At 36.4% G+C, this 19,037-nt stretch overlaps 1 protein-coding gene and 2 long non-coding RNA genes across 3 annotated transcripts in view; 1 reads left to right on the top strand and 2 right to left on the bottom strand.

The window, feature by feature from the left end:
• The window catches only part of LOC309503785, a 247,067-nt gene that overhangs the window by 103,432 nt on the left and 124,598 nt on the right, over positions 1-19,037 (bottom strand). The gene's annotated exons all lie outside the window — the stretch shown is intronic.
• The window catches only part of itgbl1 (integrin, beta-like 1), a 51,092-nt gene that overhangs the window by 18,433 nt on the left and 13,622 nt on the right, over positions 1-19,037 (bottom strand). Inside the window, exons 3-7 of the mRNA XM_082176560.1 lie at positions 13,825-13,971; positions 13,016-13,138; positions 12,259-12,399; positions 7,930-8,070; positions 7,173-7,319 (exon numbers count right to left, since the gene is read on the bottom strand). Coding sequence (XP_082032686.1) covers positions 7,173-7,319; positions 7,930-8,070; positions 12,259-12,399; positions 13,016-13,138; positions 13,825-13,971 — 699 coding nt within the window. The remainder of the gene's footprint in view (positions 1-7,172; positions 7,320-7,929; positions 8,071-12,258; positions 12,400-13,015; positions 13,139-13,824; positions 13,972-19,037) is intronic.
• Positions 4,343-6,071, top strand: LOC309502813. Its single transcript, XR_014207406.1, has 3 exons — positions 4,343-4,687; positions 5,404-5,488; positions 5,816-6,071. It is a non-coding gene; the product is annotated as an uncharacterized lncRNA (long non-coding RNA).

Genomic DNA, 19,037 nt, shown 5'->3' with positions numbered 1-19,037 from the left:
GCATGCACGCGTTTTCCGCGCGGCTCGAGGCGCGCCTGAGACGCGCGTGTCACGCAGGCAGTGTGCAAGCTCTAACCTGTTAACATATGGCGTTCCGATCGGCTCTTTAATATGACTTTGCAACATGCACTCGTCTCAATGAACGTGACGTCTGCGTCTGCCGAACGTGACGTCTGCGTCTGCCGAACGTCTCGTCTGCGTCTGCCACATCACTCGTTCGTGTGCCGGACGTGACGTCTGCGTCTGCCGAACGTCTCGTCTGCGTCTGCCACATCACTCGTTCGTGTGCCGAACGTGACGTCTGCGTCTGCCATAGTCTGCTGCAAGGGCGGTTTCCAGCACATTCCACACACTCATTCTTTATTATTTTTTCCCACTGATCTTCAGTTGTATTTTATTAGCAATTAAGTGATTTTACCTTGCTTATGTATAGCTTTTATTCCAAATGTTCATGTTAAAATATTTGTTTGCCATTGTTTCTTGTCAACATATCCTGATATTCATTCATGCACTGTAACTAAAAGAGATAATCGATCAGTTCATGTCCTGCTCGGACAGTAAAGTATCATAAAACGGTGTGTCTATTTATTATTTGAATTTCTTAAACATTTCCAAAACTGTAAAAGGTTAGGCTAGGTTATATAAAAATAAAACATTCATAAATTATTTCATGAAAAACATTAGCCTACTGAACTAATTTACAGTTAGGTAAAAAAGCAAATAATAATAATTCATTATTAATATCAGGCTAGTCTAGGCTACATATTTAGAAGACGCTTTTATCCTAAATGGGAACAAAGCAATTCGTCAAATGTCAGTCATAATATAAGATTATCATATAAACACAAGATTTTGACGCATATCCAGTGTTTGCGCGAAGTGTGCAGCGCGCTTGCTGCATGCCACGGAGGCGCGGGCGCGAACACTTTCCTATCAACAGTGGGAGCAACTTAAAATAGCCTGTAATAGCTGTAAACTCACAATAACAAGAAAACATTGTGCTTTTGTAAAATAAAATAAAACAATCAGCCGCATGATCTCCGTGAACTGGAGCGCGTCTCAAAAATGAACTGAAACAGTGTAGGCCCTACTGCCTCACAGTCAGACTTGAGGAATATACATAGCTTGAAATGGCTACTTTTAAATGAACAAGTTCAAATCGAAAGTGTCTTTCTCTCTAAGGCGCATCCGCAGCGGAGGAGATATGTTTGCAGACACGAATAAAAAAAATAAAATAAAAAAACACTTTAAACAATTAAAATGCCTCTTTATTTTTTCAGACACCTTTATTATAATTAGCCTACTTTTGCTGGTGCTTTGCAGCAAGATTTATGCGTGCGCTTGAGCTATAGCCTACCATGCATGCACCAGTATTAATATAAACGTGCGATTAGTCGACTAATTGCTTAAATAAATTACTACTAGTTGACTACAAAAATTTTAGTCTATGGCAACTCTAATCAATACATTTATTTGACATTTTTTACTTATTATTTATTGGATAGTAATTATCCAGTTATTTACATTACATTAGTTGAGTTAACATATATAGCCTAATTAGTAAAAGAACGAAAAAAAGAGATTAAATTAATATGCTAACCATGTATTTCTGCATTGCTTGTTCCTACACGAAAAGGACTGTTTTAAAGGTGGCAATCCTATATACGTGAAGATTATACTGTATCTTGAAGATTGTTGTATTGTATCTTCTGTTATAAAGATGAAGATTGACATTTCGTTAATTAAAAATAATAAGCACATAATATTGTAAAAAAAAAAAAAAAAAAAAAAAAAGTTATGTTCTGTTATGCGTTTTGACTACTTTTTGTATTTTGTATACCCTAATTTTATCTCTAGGTAATGAAGATATATAACTTTTTTTAAAGGGCTTCGTTTTTCCTGGACCCGCTACAATTGAGAATCACTTTAAGCATGCACGCTAAGACAATTTGAAGTATTCCACTTAATACACAATATACAATAATTAACAACGTACCGCTTGCTGTTCTAGTGAGGACGGGCCGAAAAAAATATTCCTCCCATTTATACCCACCCCACCACATACACCAAAATTCTCTCACACAACTCTACACAACTTTAATAGTTGGGAATGGATTGCTGTACTATTTTCTACATCTCACAATCCATTGTATATTGTTTATACAATTGTTATTTCCCTGTCGACTGGTGATATTACGGATTTCACTTTAAGGAGTTTTTATTGCACTTATATTGTAAGATTCTCTGATGTTATTTCGTTGTTATTTATAACAATGACAAAAAAAAAAGAAAAAAAAAAGAACAAACAATATTTACAAGACGCTTTTATCGAAAAAAGGAACAAAGCAATTCGTCATATGTCAGTCATAATACAGGTTAGACAATAATAATACAGGGTTTTATTTGATTATCACAAATCAACACAAGATTTTGACGCATATCCAATGGTTTGTGCGGAGTGGAGCGCGCACTGCGTGGCACGGAGGCGCGGGCGCGAACACTTGTATTTTCCTATCAACAGTGGAAACAACTTAAAATGCTCATAATTTAAGGTCATATAGAAAATAATAATACATAATTTGCAACTACTTTTATTTGAGTAAACTCAAAATAACAAGAAAACGTTTTGATTTCGTGAAATAAAAGAAAACAATCAGGCGCGCTTTCATGATCTCCGTGAACTGGAGCGCATCTCAAAAATGAACTGAAACAAAATAAAGCTTGAAATGTCCAATTTTAAACAAACTAATTTGAATCGAAAGCAAATACTGTCTGATAATCCGCATGAACGGTGCATTTCTATCTAAAGGCGCACCCGCTTTACAGCGGAGATGGAGATATGTTTGCAGCCGACTGATTAGAAAATACTAGTTTATTAATAAAAACAATTAAAATGCCTCGTTATTTTTTCAGACACATTTATTATCATTAGCCTATAAACCACCTATAGCCTAAATCAGCTCTCTGTATGTTTCCAGAGATGGCTCTTCTCATTCAGCCCTGCGGGAAAATAATTTGGCCTTAGAAAACCAGTAAAATCTAAAAAGAAAATCCATATTAATTTGTGAATATTTTAAATGTTTAATAAAGGGGCAAAACGTCATAAACAAAAAGTCAAATAATAGTTTACAAACTATTTAAAAAAAAAAGTTTACAGTCGTTTTTATTTTTCACCACAGGTGACTTATATATAAAAAATATAGCCTATTTTTCAATTCTATTCTTCTATTTAAAGGATCTACAGAAACAGTGGTTGCGCGATCGAGTTGTCTGTTTTCTAGTTTACCAAAGTGCTGTAGCCTAGGCCTTTTAAAACTATAAAAAATTAAAAACACAATAACAACCCTAACAATAAGCTATAAAAATGCAATAGCCTATATCAAGTTTGTTTCTTCATATTTCTATCTTTGTGGGGGCATTTGGCCCTCAAAATGTGGGTTAAACAACACACACACACAATATCCAATAAATCACAGACGCAGACGTCACGTTATAAGACAGACGCAAGTGTCACGTTCATTGAGACGAGTGCATGTTGCACAGTCATATTAAAGAACCGATCGCATCCGCTGGCACACTGCACTGAGCTGTGTTGAGTGGAGTGTTAAATACGTGTTAAATACGTGTTAGAGAAAAATTTTTTTTTTTACTTCACTGCCACACGTGAATGACGCGTGACGTCTGAATGGACGCTTCACTGCCACGCGTGATTTACGTGACGTCAGCGTGACGTCTGCGTGACGTCTGCGTCACGTCTGCGTCTTAAAATGAATGGAATAAATAGCAAAAAAAAAAAAAAAAAAAAGACGTTGAGTGAGACGTTCATTGAGACGAGTGCATGTAGCAAAGTCATAATAAAGAGCCGATCGGAACGCCATATTAACAGGGGAGCCGAAATAAAAACGGACACGCCACGCAGCCAGTGTGTCGCCGGCCTCAACCTCCGCAGACAGTTCTTAATGTTTATCAGACAATAACTACTCAAGATTTTGCTTTAGTATAATTTTCGGGACAATTAGGGCCAGATTCGGGATTCGGGACAACAGTTTAGATTTCGGGACTGTCCCGAATTTTTCGGGACGTCTGGTCACCCTATTGTAACCACATATTCATATGAGACTGTAATTCAGATGATTGTGGCAATTTGTTTTAAATATATATATTAAATGTGTTAGAATTGTAAGGTGCCTGCCAAATGCCACTGTTACTACAAATCATGTTACTACTATAAAACCATATTAAATTAATATGGGGTCTCCAACAGTGGCAGAATCTTTTTATTGTAACCCCAATTACTGTAACTGTATATAATTTATTGAAATTTTGTTCAGGTAAACTACCATTGCATTTCATGTGCACTGTAAAAAGGTTTTCAAGCAGTACTTCATCCAATTAATAATTTGTCTTTCAATTCAGTTTACCATTATTTGTTTTATTTTTCAAATAATATTTTTTTCGTTCAAAACATAGTTAAATATAAATATTTTTCATTAAGAGCTCAAATAAGAAATATTTGTTTCGACGAATGTACAATTTCAAGGTTACACACAGGATTGCGCATGGGCATTAAACACAAATCTTCTCGACGACAACGACCAGTCAGCAGACCGCTGTAACCGCTCTTCTACGTTCCGTGGATCACTTTGCTGCTCCAGAGAGAATCAGATTTCATCGCGGATAAACTAAAGTAAGTGAAACAAACAACCATTTAAATGTGCTGCTGTATGTTTAGAAGCCTGTACAAGACATGTTGCTCTGCCGAATTTATCTGTTAGATATCGTTATGTAACTTAGTTAGTTTAAAAATGTGCTAGCTAGCTTAGTTTACACTAGGCAAGTTAACGTTAATGTGTCGACGTTAATCAATTCCTGACCGATTGCAAAAGGGAACATATACATTTACCCCTGGCTTATTTTGATTGGTAATGGTAATTAACGTTAAAACGTTTACTGCTAATCATTGAACATAACGTTATCTCGATGCAGCGTCATAAGAACGACGTTCTCTGGTTAAAACCGTAGAAACCTGATCAACAACTAAGGAGCTAAAGTTAACTTACATGTAAAAGGACTGAAATTCACTTGTGATTAATGGTAACGTTATCTAACACGTATGACTGTCGACACTCACAATGGTAATTTATTTATGGCTTGTATGCATAGAAGTATTGCTGCATTGGCGCCAATCGGTTGATGTCGGTTGGTTTTCAAAAAAGTGTAGTAGCAGCTACTAGCCAGAGGACACTGGGGGGGCAGACATTTTTTCGTGGCGTTAGTAATAGGATTGACACACTATTGAATCATATATTATAATGATTATTATATCAACTGATAACGTATATTGTGCTAAAGTTTGTTGACCATAATGTACCCTCATGCCAAATTTGTACTATCTTGATGCAGGATACTGACACCGACACAAAGAGCACTTAAATATCTCATCCTTTATATGGGAGAAACAGTGGAGGACCTCATCAAAGATTTCCTGGTAAGGCCAGATTACTTTAGAGATGTGAAAATGCTAGATATGGCTGTCCACTTCAAAATTAGCCATCAGACTATGTTCAGATATATGTCTGATAACAGTCTGAAGGCTAATTTCAAATATAGAAACAATTACTTTCAGCTAAAATCAGAGTCCCATGTGCTGGAAAGTTTGTGCAACTTATATTTATGTCAACAACAAATTGGAGTAAATTTTATAATTAGTTAGAAGTATTAGTATTGTGTAAACTAATTTGGGGGGAAACCCAAGCTGTATTGATTCCTTATTCTTTTTTTCTTTTTCTTTTCTCCTTCCTAAATTCTTTTCCAGGTGTTGGAGAAGGAAGAGGCTGAAAAAACTCTTCAGCAGAAACCATGGAAATCTTTGTCATCAGAGATGCACAAGCTGTATACCCACAAACATTGGAATCATACTTGAGGGTCAAGAGGTTCTGAGGGACTTGCTGTCTGTCGCAAATGTTGAAAAAGTTGAAAATCTGACACGAAATTGTGGATGTGTGGAAGTAATGTATATAATAATTTAATAAATATCGATTTAATGAAAATTATGTGTCTTTTTTATTTGATTTTGGACAAGATGAATTAATGTTCCTTAATGGGAAATATGTTTTATTGAATCCATATCTTTTTGTTTGTTTAAAATAAATAATTTCTATTAACTTGTATTTTTAAAAATGAGAAATAATTGTATTATTAAATCAATATCCATTTAATTGGAGAAAACAAATAATTTCTAATACATATTTATTAAATGAGAATTTTTGTTTTGATTAAATCTATATATTTTTGTTTAGATCAAAAATAGAATTTAAATTAATTGATTTTTTTCAACAAGAAAAATATGCTTTGTGCCAAGTTTTATAAAATAGTTTTCATAGACATAGAAAATATTGGTAAGGGCAAGTTATTTATTTTTCATTGGCTCAAGTTATAAAATATAGATGTGAACCATTACCCTAAAATTTTTTAATTAGATGAATGAAAATATTTTTTCAGTAAAATCGAAATATTCTGGTAAAAAATTTATATTTAATGTGACTGAATGAACCTGACTACAGTACATTAGGCTACACTAACAAAAGTCATTTTAAGGGTCAGATCAAGTACAAATAGCTTTTTTTAAAGTGTGGTTTACCATAGCCAAATGTTTTGAAATGTAATAATCTGAAATAAATCAAACAATTTATCCAAAGAAGTAAAAATCAATGACTCACACAGCTCTATCAAAATCCATTGTTTTTCAGAAATCATCCTGCATCTGTTTTGAGTATTTGTATTATTTCTGAGATTAGCGGTAAACTACCACATTGAGATGTTTGGTTTCTTCTAATCATTGCTGAAACACAGTTTCCAATTAAATTGCAGGCCTTGAAGAATGACGCATACAGCCACAACATTATGTATGTAACAACATGTTTAATTCAAAACAGTCTATTAAGACTGGCATGCTAATTGACGGTATTGCTAATTTTAGCATTGATCTTTCCGCTCAAGCTTTGCATCATGCCATGTCGGAGTGACTAATCAGGAGAGCCGAAAATTACACACTTCACCTTTAAGAGTCCTCCGGCCTACCCTGCGACCAACAAATTTAACACCTCGGATCTGTGAAACGCTGCTGACAGAACCCACTTTGGCACAGATGAATAGACACTAGACTTAATTACCTCTGCCAAAGCAAGGCAGGCTGGAGGTTCCCCGGCACTTCTTCTGACTGGCTTCCACAGACAGCGAACAGGAGAGAGGATGATCACATTTCTTTCCAGCCCAGCCTTCCTTGCAGTCACACCTGCCACAGTTACACTGGCCATGACCTTCAAACAGACACATAGCAGGATTTAGAGTTCTCTAATGGATGAACGATCAACTAAAGCTCTACCTGAAGCTGTCCTAGATACAGGCAAAGATTATACATCGGTGGAGTATGTGTGTCGGTTTCTGGATTTGAAGTTAAAGGGCACAGCTCACAGGTCTGGCTGACCATGAATGTAAAAATGAATTGTGTACACACCCCTCTGAGGCAAACATAAGATTGAAGCGACCCTCGCATATGGCCGCAGAGTCATTCCTCAAGCATTAAAACAGATGTTGAAATGTTTCTGAAATGCATCTGTTGTTCTTCAACTCAGGATAATCCATGTGGCCTGTGTTTATGCAAGATCACAGATAGGTGGAGTGAACGGATATCAAACAGTTCCACCCTGTCCTCTTTTTCAGCAACGTCAGTATTTTCACTGCTGGATTTTGGAATGTGAACCATTTCCTTTTGAGGGGGTTTGATGAAGCCAAAACTGAACATTTCAACCTCTTTTCTTTGGAAACACACTGCCAGAGTGACATGTGGGATACACATTTAATATATACAACACAAATGTGATAATAAGAACGGGAAGTTTGACAGAAATGTTTTAACTAGTGCTTCACCTGAACAGAAATCATCCGAGTATCTGTCGTACATGGCATGGCAACTTCTCTCGTCACACTCGCAGGTGTCTCCATGGATGTCACCCCAATCTCCTGAGGGATCCACGTCATAGCAGGTGCACTCGCCACAGACACATGTGCCTACAAAGACAGGGTGAAATAATAGTAAAGTATTTTCTATTATATTCACATAGTCAACCATTGACAGTCAGTCATGCAGTCAAACATTGACAATCATATTTACTAACAGGTGTGACTCTTGAAATGTTCATATAACCGTTTACAGGGAATAAAAATCTATCACAACTAATGCAACATTTATTTCGCTTTTTAAAAACTTTTTTTCTTTTTCAAATCTTTCAAACAAGCTTTTCTCAAGTCAACATTTCTAATTAAAAATTATATTTACTGAATACACTACTGTTCAAAAGTTTGGTAAGATTTTATGTTTTTGAAAGAAGTCTCTTATGCTCACCAAGGCTGCATTTATTTAAATAAAAAATACAGTAATCTTGTGAAATATTATTATAATTTAAAATAACTGTATTCTATTTGAATATATTTTAAAATGTAATTTATTCCTGTGATGGCAAAGCGGAATTGTTTGATGAATAGAAAGTTCAAAAGAACAGCATTTCTTTAAAATATAAATCTTTTTTAACATTATAAATGTCTTTGCTGTCACTTTTGATCAATTTAATATGGACTTGATTATTGATTGTAACGGGTATTCTGAGATTGTGTTCTGTTTGGCTGGGTTTTGTATTATGTTTTAGTTCTATGCCTTAAGGTCCATTTACACGACAACGTGTTTTTCCTTTTTTCAGAGTTTTCAGCGAGACACCATTGTCAAAACGATCCCCATTCACACGGATCCACGAAAATGACTAAAAACGCTGTATTCTGCTGCCAGGCCATTAGATGGCGATGAAACACAATAGACTGAACATGTAATACGCATGTGATTCACGGAGACTGTTTTCAAAAACTTGCACGTTGAAACCCGTTTTCAAAACTTTGCATTTTCAGGCACGCAAAGCTCTGTTGTCGTGTAAAGGAACGGCCAAACTGCATAAAAAGTTTTACGTTTTTAGTTAAAAACGGTGTAGTGTAAACAGCCCCTTATTCTTCAGTCGTTTCCCTATGTTTCAATTAGTTTCCTTGTTTACTCATTGTTTGATAAGTCGCCTCAGCTGTCTCAGTTCTTTGATTGGTTCGTCTGTCTATTTAAGCCTTGTTTATTCTGTTCATTGTGTGATCTCGCCTTTGTGACAGTTTTTCTGATCGCGTTCTCTTCGATTCCTGTGTTCCTAAGAAGTATTGTTTTGAGTTTGTTTAAAGTTTCACTGCATGCGATTAGATCCAGCTCTTTATTTATTTTTTACGCAACCAATGCTGACATTAATAGTATTACTTTCTTTCAAAGAAAAAATAACTTTTGAACTATATTTCAAATAAGCGGGATAATGTAGTGTGAGGCGGTTGTTATAGCGAATACAACCCCTTCAGGCTGATTCAAGACGTCCTGATCAGCCTGTCGGGGTTGTATTCGCTATAACAACCGCCTCGCTCTACATTATCCCTTACATAACAACCACGAACACTCATACACATGCATATTACGTGTTCAGTTTATAGTGTTTCATTGCCATCTAATGGCCTGGCAGCAGAATACAGCGTTTTTTGTTGTTTTTGCGGATTCGTGTGAATGGGGATTGTTTTGACAATGGTGTCGTCTGTACGCGGAACTCTGAAAAAAGGGAAAACGTCTCCGTTTTAAGCATATCGTTGTTGTGTAAATGTACCCTAAAACAGGAAACCAAGACATGAAAAAGAGGTCTGTGCCAGGTAAGGCCGTTTCGTTGGAATATGGGTTCAAACTGTTTTGTCTGTGTTAGAGGGATTAGAGCTCAGTGAAACAGTTAGCTGCACAGCACTATAATTGAAGTGATGTTGAAAAGGAAAGCCAAATTTCTCCTGGGGGCCAAATCCTCCAGAGCCCAGCTGACAATAAAGGGACCATGCATGGCAAGGATTGATGAGGATGCTTACTCCAAGTTCCAGCTAATCTATTGCTGGGGCGACAGTCATGGCAACAGAGCTGCGGGAAACACCTCAACTCTGATGAATCCTAGCCAGACCAGTTGCAGCACAACTGGAAATCCTGTTTTCTCTTATCTGTGTGGAGAAAGCACCATGGGAACCGAGCCAGCTGGCGTCCTGAGAGCAGGAGGCTAGACCACTGTTGCTGCCATCATTCGTATTCTTCTCATGAATATAGACCTTACTTTCATAGCGCTTGATTTGCTTTATGCAACCTTCGGTGAATGCTTAAATGAATGGCATGAGCTTTATTATTAGTCATGCATGTAAAAGTATATTGTTGCTTACTGTAAGAACCTACAATGAAATAAAGCAAATACAGTGATAGTAGCCTACTCTTCCATAACCTTATCACTAACTTGGTTAGGCTTGTTTACATTGGGCTAAGAGTCAGTGGGAGTCCATTAAGAGAAGGCAGAAACTATAAAAATCAGGGATGCATACAATATCGGTTATCAGCCAATATTAGTTTTAAATCTGTAATTAAATTGACCATATTGGTCAATATTGGATATCGTTCTGGGTCAGTCCTTTTTTTTAATGAAAAAAATTAATTCAGCAAGAACACATTAAATTGATCAAAAGTGACGGTAAAGACATTTATAATGTTACAACAGATCTCTGTTTGAAATAAATGCTATTCATTTGAACTGTAGCCTATATACATCAAAGAAAAATAAATTATCACCATTTCCACAAAAATATATACTGTAGCAACTACAGAATGTATCTAGAGCTCCAAATCAGCATATAAGAATGATTTCTGGAGGATCATGTGGCACTGAAGACTGGAGTAATGGCTGCTAAAAATGTATAATTGCCATCACAGGAAAAAATTACATTTTTAATGTATTAAAAAAGAAAATTGTTGTAATAATTTTTCACAGCTACTGTTTTTCCTATATTTTCAATCAAATAAATGCAGCCTTGGTGAGCATAAAATATTTTTTCTTTATAAAAATCTTACCGACCCCACTCTTTTGAATGGTAGTTTATATCAGGCCTTTTTCTCTCTCTAGAATTTAGTGAATATAACAACTCTTCACATGCTGGTCTGCCTGCATCTGCCATTTGACCCCTTGAACTGATTTAAAATTCTGCAGAACTGTGGTTAACAAGGGAAACCTTTTTAGGCCTCTTTTTGGCATCCTATACTTGCCAGAATCACATTTAAGAGACTCTGCCAATAAGATTTTTGCACATGTTGTCCTAAATAGGGTAATTCATGAGTCTGATTTTAAAAGTATAGCTTGCGATAGCAAAAGCATTTTGCTTTTTTTACTGAAAAGGTTATTAAATGTAGCATATAACTTTGCATGGGTGTATTTCAAAGTGAAGGGCAAGCTATTTCATGCATTGAGAGGTTGAATGACTAAAAGAAGCTGTCATTTCACACAATAGCAGCGATCCACTGAGACCTGCCATTCACAGGGCAGAACGTATAATTGAAGGGTATAAACAGAATATAAAATAGGGAAAATGAGGATGGATAGCTTAAAAGTGGAAAAAATTATGGATATCTTTCACCATGTGCACTGGAACAAACAAGTGCACTTTTTTTGGAGCAAAAGTATCCAAATTCCTGTTAGAGACCGAGGGCTTTTCCTTCAAACAGAACACAATACTGCTGATGAAAATACACATGTGGTCAAATTTATGGATATGAATGCCAATGGCATTAAGAGATTGTATTTGTTCTATTGGAAAGTGTAACTGCTGCTAAAATGCTGTTGTTTTTAGAAACAAATGCTGTGTGCCCACCTTTTGATGCAGAAAACCAGCGTGGTTGCTTGTGATGAGTGGATACGGTTTGTGGGCAGATTACTTAACCACAGACAGTGGTTCAGATGTGAGGTTGAGTTTATACTGTGTACCACTTCACCCTTTTGCTGTAATCAATTTCAGAGAAGCTCCCTGGAGGTTCACCGGCAATATGAGAGCCAAAGCTTTTTTGGCAGCCTGATGTATCTTAATGGAGAATACATTGTCCCAGTCTCATTTGTGCTTATCGGGTGAAATTACTTATGCTGTATACAGCAGATATGGGACAATTAGGCATATTTTGTTACAGATTCTGTGTGGAAACCAATCAAATAAAATTATAATTTGATTTAGATGCCCCAGCAGTAGCATTAAGGATAACCTTAATTCATTTATTATTAGTTAAAGGGTGATGGGAAACATTGGTTATGTCCGAGTAAGGTAAATGCTTGCACAAAGACAGACCTCTGTTGCTGCAGATCTTGCCATCTGGAGATGTGCATCTCCGCTTACTCTCCCATGGGCTGATGTCACACTGGAATTCACATTTATCTCCATGCCAACCAGCCGAGCAGTAACAGTTTCCACAGTAACACTTTCCATGGCCTGCAACCACGAACAGGGAGAGGGAAGAGAGAAATTCCGTTTCAGAGTTTTTAGATTTTTTTTAAATATCTCATCTTTGTAGACAACATGCAGGTATAGCAAAGGCATCGTGTAAATTAGGGTTTCATTTCATTAAAACCATGCTATTGATCATCTACAATTTTACTACAACATACTTCTGTAAGTTAGAGCAAAAGGACTTGCTTTTAGAGAAATCTAACTAATATTTTAACTTTAATTTTAATATTTTAAATATTTTCATTTACCATTAGTCCATTAGCGACTAATCGGGATGACCTTAAAAAAGAATCACGGCAGCAGTGATTTATTTGTTTGAAAATGGGTCAATCATTTTGAAACACCCTCTATATTAGATTTTTATAAATACATTATTTTTTACAGGCTAGCCATCTAATGTGCATGAATGTTCCTAATGCCACCATTTTGAGTGTTTCAGCAAAAATGAGTAAGGAAAACAAAGCAGGTGCCACTTGATTTAATAAGGTGTTATCTTAAACCATAAAATGGGCTATAAAATTAATACAAATGTGTCCAAATATTTTTTTTGGGACCGCTGTAGATGAATCTAGAAGCACTGGTCACACTGTGGTCATACCTCCACACACTTCTCCAGAGTCTTCATCCAAACACTCGCTGTCATCACACTCGCAGTAGCGTCCGCTGATCAGGCCCTTCCCATCGGGATTATGGCACATGCAGCTGCCACATTTACAGGTGCCTGTCAATCCGGAAGATACATCGATGTCAAAATCCACAGATTTCATGCTGTCACTCATCAACCACACTTCTACATATGAAGACACTCACAGACTCACACAACAACACCCGACCTAAGGCTATAAACACTATAGAATTGCATGCTATTCAGAATTAAACTGAGAATTCTGTAAGTTTATTTTTAATTATTCTTTTTCTTATTTTTCAGTACCCATAAACATGTTATCATAAACACGTTATCATAAACACAGCATAGCTATATAATATAGCTATATACAATTTTATAATAATAATAATAATATTTATTATTATTTCAATAATACATTTTATGTTGATCAGTAAAAAAAAAAAAAAAATCTACGTATCTCGGAATAAATAAACGTATTACATTTTGAAAATCAATCTTGATGCACAGCACTTTCATGTACACACGCCCTGACATGGTGACAAATATCTGCAAACCAGCTGGGTCCCCAGTTAACAACATACAGACACATCAACAAAAGTTAATGTTCAGGTCAGTGTAAGGGTTAAGTACAGGGTTTGGGGCAAGGTGTGAAATAAAAGCAGGCTGTTATTTTCTAGGCCACCCAGAAAGAATGTTTGGACAACTGCACGCCATATATCTTGACCTTTAGTTCTATTATCTTTATGCCCTCATGCAATACAAAATATCAAATATCTTACCTGCATTGGAGCAAACTACACCCTGGGCATTGCGGCAGAGGTCTTTACTGGTTTTGCTGGAGAGGGAACATTGCTCCTGGTACTGACAGGATTCCCCAAACCAGCTTTCATCACAGAAACACTTTCCACAGTTGCATATCCCATGATCTGTAGTGGACACATATGCAGATTACAATTATTGATTGTTTTGAGTAACATGCAGTCATGATACAAAACCACAGCGTAAAAGTAAATGGGTTGATAACAAATGATATTATGTCGGAGGAGCCAAAGAGCTCCCTATGAGATTGATTTTGTGATTAGTAACACATTTGTAAGGTGTTTGGAGAGAGGTGAAGGGCAGGGTGATGTGCAAGACATTAACACTTTCCACGCATGCATGCTTAGGAAACCCTGAGAGAGGAGGATAGGAATTGTGTGTGTTTCACATATGTGTGCTTTTCACAGCTAAAAAGGTGTTGAAGATTTCTTATGGTCTACTACCGCACAATATAAAATTGCACAGCCATATACACTAGAGGTCTGCTACCTAAACAGTGTAAAAGTATTTAATTTTTACAAAAAATTAAAAAATAGCTCAGGTCAGGGTCTCGCTCGAACAGGTCAAGTTCAGGCTTTAATGCCTGTGAAGACGTCTACTATACACTTTTTTACACTATTTGCTGAATGATGCGGTAGCTATTTAATTGCTCATAGTTAAAGCAAAACATTTCCCCATTTGTTTTGTTGCTGACTTCAACGACTGTGTTCAAATTCTATTGTATTTTGGCGCAACTTCATGTGCGATATGGTAGAAGCTAGCCAAATGAGATAGATGCCAAGTTTGCCAAAATGAATAGGTTGCTTGACATCCTCTTGAAACTATGAAAACATCAGAAATTAAAATACAAAATGGCCAAAAATCTTAGTGGAAAGCTTAGGTCAGGGCTATTCAATTCCATTCCTAGAGGGCCATGACTTGCGGAGTTTAGTTCCAAGCCTAATCACACCTGCAAGTAATGCTGAAGAAGACGACTGCTTCCAAAATCGCATACTCTCCTGAGTAATTACTTATTTTGAATAAGTATTACTTCGCAATCACTAAAAGAGTATGTTCTATATAGTATAAATGTAATCCGGACATACTACATTCGCCATGTTGTCATTATCATGTGACCTACCAGCGTCTGTTCCTTTGTTTCACTGACATTCATAAATCCTCTCCCGTAGCCTCATGGGATAGTAAAGTGTCCATCGTATACACACTAAAGAATTTAGCTGGAAGTAGTAGGTCGTCCGGTACTTTCTGCCTTTTATGAGTACAGTAAATTCAGACATACTTCTTATGTCACATACTGTATTGTTTTTTGCCTACTAGGCCTATATAGTAGGGAAGTGTGTGCTTTTGGATGCAGCCCTTGATTAACTGGTTCTGATATGTTCAATTAAGTTTGGAACTAAACTCTCTGGGTTGTGGCCCTCCAGGAATGGAATTGAATATAGACCTGGCTTAGGTTAGTCATGACGTTATGCAGGTGCTGTGCAACCACAATATCAGGGTCAGTATACTTAACTTTAATTATTCTCACACCATCGATTTCTTGTTGGACAGAAATGGATTTAATACCATGTAATCAAAGTCTGTCCTGCAGTCTCAAAGCTCAAAGCACTCATTTCTACAGCATTTTGCATTCTACACATTACAAATACTGAAATAGCATTTTTTTCATTCATTTTTCACCACTCTCTCTCATCTCTTCTTTCAATCTTCCTCTTCAATCTGCATGCAAGAGTACCAGGGTGATACAAGGAAAAAAATAAATCTATATCAGACCATTGTTATGATCGCCTATCATTATTCTTGACTCCATGGATGAAAGTGCATTTGTGCACAAAAAAGGCAGACAAAATATGCTATAAATACATCCTGTTATTGTAAATTCAGCTCCTTTAGCCACATCCTGAAGTGTCATTCTCAATCACTCCCTGCACTAATCCATCATGTAAATTTGATGTCGTCTTCAAGGGCCATCCATCAGTCCTTAACAATAGCCTTGTTCTGCTCCTGTACTCATTACCAGAGAGTCTTGGCTGCTTGTCACAAACATTCAGTGTTTTGAAGCCAATCTGGGAGGCAAAGGCAAGATTTATGCTAATACCAAATGGAAGATACATCTATCTTGTGCCCTATAGTTTAAAAGCAAATTGGTATTGGAAATGTTAAGCTATGAACCAAACAATGTTTATAAAAATAATATGCGGTGAAAGTGAAATGGTTAGAGTGCTGATACTGGGGGAATATCGCATGGCTTTCAGCAAATCAGACTGGAGGACCAGAAAGAACTGTTGTATGTATAAATAAATAAATAAATAAATATATATATATACATACACATATACATTATTTGTATGTGGTCTTTTAAAAAGGCATTCCTCATTACTGAATCAGGTTGTTAGCAGTGGGGCAACAATATTTTGTACAGTGTGATTAGACATTACAAATGTTATTAGAATAACATGTTTGCATTTTAAAAAGCGTCTTCTTCCTCTGAACTTTTTCAGAGGATCCAGCTTTGACCTTTAATGTATTTTCAAATAACTTGTTTTGAACATTGAGAACACCAATGAATGACATTAAGTAAAGGGACAAATGTTAAACCTAGCAATAATGTTTAACCTGGGGAAATAAATAAAAAAATAATATGGATATGGTGCCCTTTTATGGGGATACTATTTAATGTTTTCCCCCCATAATTTGAGAATTACCTAGCAACTGAATATAATATAAAATAAAATAAAAACATTATTAACCACCTCAAGCTGACTAACTTAGCTAAGACTATAAGTTATACCCAGACAGGTCATTTGAACAATCCCCTAAACAATCACTTAAACCAGCTTGTTGTAAACCACCAGTACAGATGATTCTAAAAACAGGAACAAAGTAAAAGTACAATTGTATTCTTTCAATTCCATTTAATATGTTCTTAAAGGGGTACTTCACTGCTGGTAAAATGGGCTTTCAATAAAACTTGGCTGCCTTATAGTAGAAAAGCGATTTTTTTTATTTAAACCAGAGCTACCTGACTAGAGAAAACAGAGAAAAATGGCTATGGTCTTCCCGTGATTTTATACTCAGAGCGGTTCACATCCTCAGACTCAAATCTATGAGTTTCTATGCCAACACTATCAACACCGAAATGAATCTGCAACAGTCAGGTGATATAAGTCAGCGATCTTTAAGTTGTTTATGTTCATCATTATTGTAATGCTATGTGCTTTGAGACATGATGTAATTTGACACTGTCTCTCGTGACGCTTTGCAGACTCTGCTTTGGCTGTGCGAGTTCATGTGTTTTGGAGGAGGTGTGGCTTTGTAGAGCACTCTGAAGGGAGGGATCTATGCTTTTAAAGCTAGCTTGCTATTGCTAGCCTCTCCGAAATTGCCTACCCTACCTTTAATTACCCTCTGTCAATCAAACTGTCTGTGGCAAGGGATACAACAATGTGGAAGTATAATCTGTACTTTTCACAAAAGCCCTGAAGTTGTCAAATAGACGTGAATTTCTTGGTCCAGATAACACCTGGAATCAGTATACATAGTTCTTCCACGTTAAAATTACTAGTCATGTTTGTTTTGAAGACGTTTGATGCCAGAGCTTAAGCCTATATGCAGACATAAATACTTTGACATTAACTACCACCCACCCATTTGTGGGAGGAAAAGTTTGGTCCTTGCTGTCCACTGTGTCCCTGCTTCTGTGCCACCAGGGGCATAATTTACCCCCTCCCTGCTGATGGGCCAAGACGGTCGTGTAGCCACCCTGTATGACTCAGTCAAAACAGCTGTGAACAGTATTAATAGATGGTGTCTCCTCATCAGATAAATTGTAGACGGTGAGCAGATTAATGAGTCATCAGATCCATGAAATCAGTGCCTGATAGTGCCTTCAAAGACAGCAATTACCCCTATGATTGGACAGTGAGTATAATAGCTTGTTCCAATTAGTACACAAAAATTAAAGACACTAAATCATCCAAGCGAACATAAATGAAAGCATTATATTCTATACATTCTAGAAAAAAGGTTGCTCCTCTGTTTTTATTTTGCCTTCTGTTTTTATTTTCATTTCAGTCAAAGATTGCCTCCTTAAATTGCTAAACATAAGGAAACTGTAACAAACGGATGGCTCACAACACGAAACTTTTGAACCTAAATGCAGCTCTTTTAAACATAATACAATCAGCACCATTTGGACATACCATGAAATTAATCTAACAAGTTTAACAAGTGCAAAGACAGGGAAATGCCAAAAGAAATTTCAGTTAAGTTAACAGTTAAGGCATTAACTAACATGAAATAACAATAAACAGAATATTGCAGCATTTATTTGTTTTAGTTAATACAAATGTTCATGTTCATGTTATTTCACATTAACTAACAGATACAATGTTTGATCTTACACATTTATTAGTAAATGCTGCATTAACATTAGCTATAATTATAAATGTTGTAGAAGTATTGTTCATTGTTAGTTCATGTTAATTAATGTTAACAAATGAAACCTTATTGTAAAATTTTACCAAAAATATATTAAGGAACAACCACAAAAACTGACAAGATTTGTTATGCATTTCAAAAGACGCAGTCCCCAGCAGACTCTTTGTTAACCAGCGTGCTATGAAGTTTGCACATGTTTTTTTATCCACACAAACCTTTAGTAAACCAGGGCCTTTATGTGGTAGCTTGATCTTGAAGATTTTTTTTCCACTTAGCCTGTTAAACAGCGGCTTTGTATAAAACAAGACAGTGAGGTAATTATTTCCCCTAGTTGTTCTCCTGCTTTGCGTCGTAGAGCGTGAAATGATTATGTGCTAGGCTGGGTTGGGTGTGAGGGAGACATCTGTCCTGGCTAATAATGCTGCATACCTACAGCAGACCCGCAGCGATGAAGACAGGCCAAATCATCTAAAGAATGAGGGTCACGGTGTGTAATAAGTTTATAGACAATTTATGATTTATGGCACTTGTCAGAGCTGCAGTCTAGCATTTCAAGCTGTAGTGCTCATATGGGAGATGTGTGTTCATGTCCGGCCCATGTCATGTTCATCTTTTGCCTATTTCCTCTCACCTGACATTTGATTGTGTGTTACTAATTGGATGAAAGACCGTAGAGGAAATGAAAGTGTCATTTTGGCCTCATCATTCATATTTGCAGTGAAATGACACAGTG

Source organism: Leuciscus leuciscus (genome assembly GCF_965113295.1).
Source record: "Leuciscus leuciscus genome assembly, chromosome: 7".
In the NCBI taxonomy this organism is placed as follows: domain Eukaryota; kingdom Metazoa; phylum Chordata; class Actinopteri; order Cypriniformes; family Leuciscidae; genus Leuciscus; species Leuciscus leuciscus.
The sequence above is the reverse complement of the archived record's forward strand: the minus strand, read 5'-3'. Positions and strand labels throughout refer to the sequence as shown.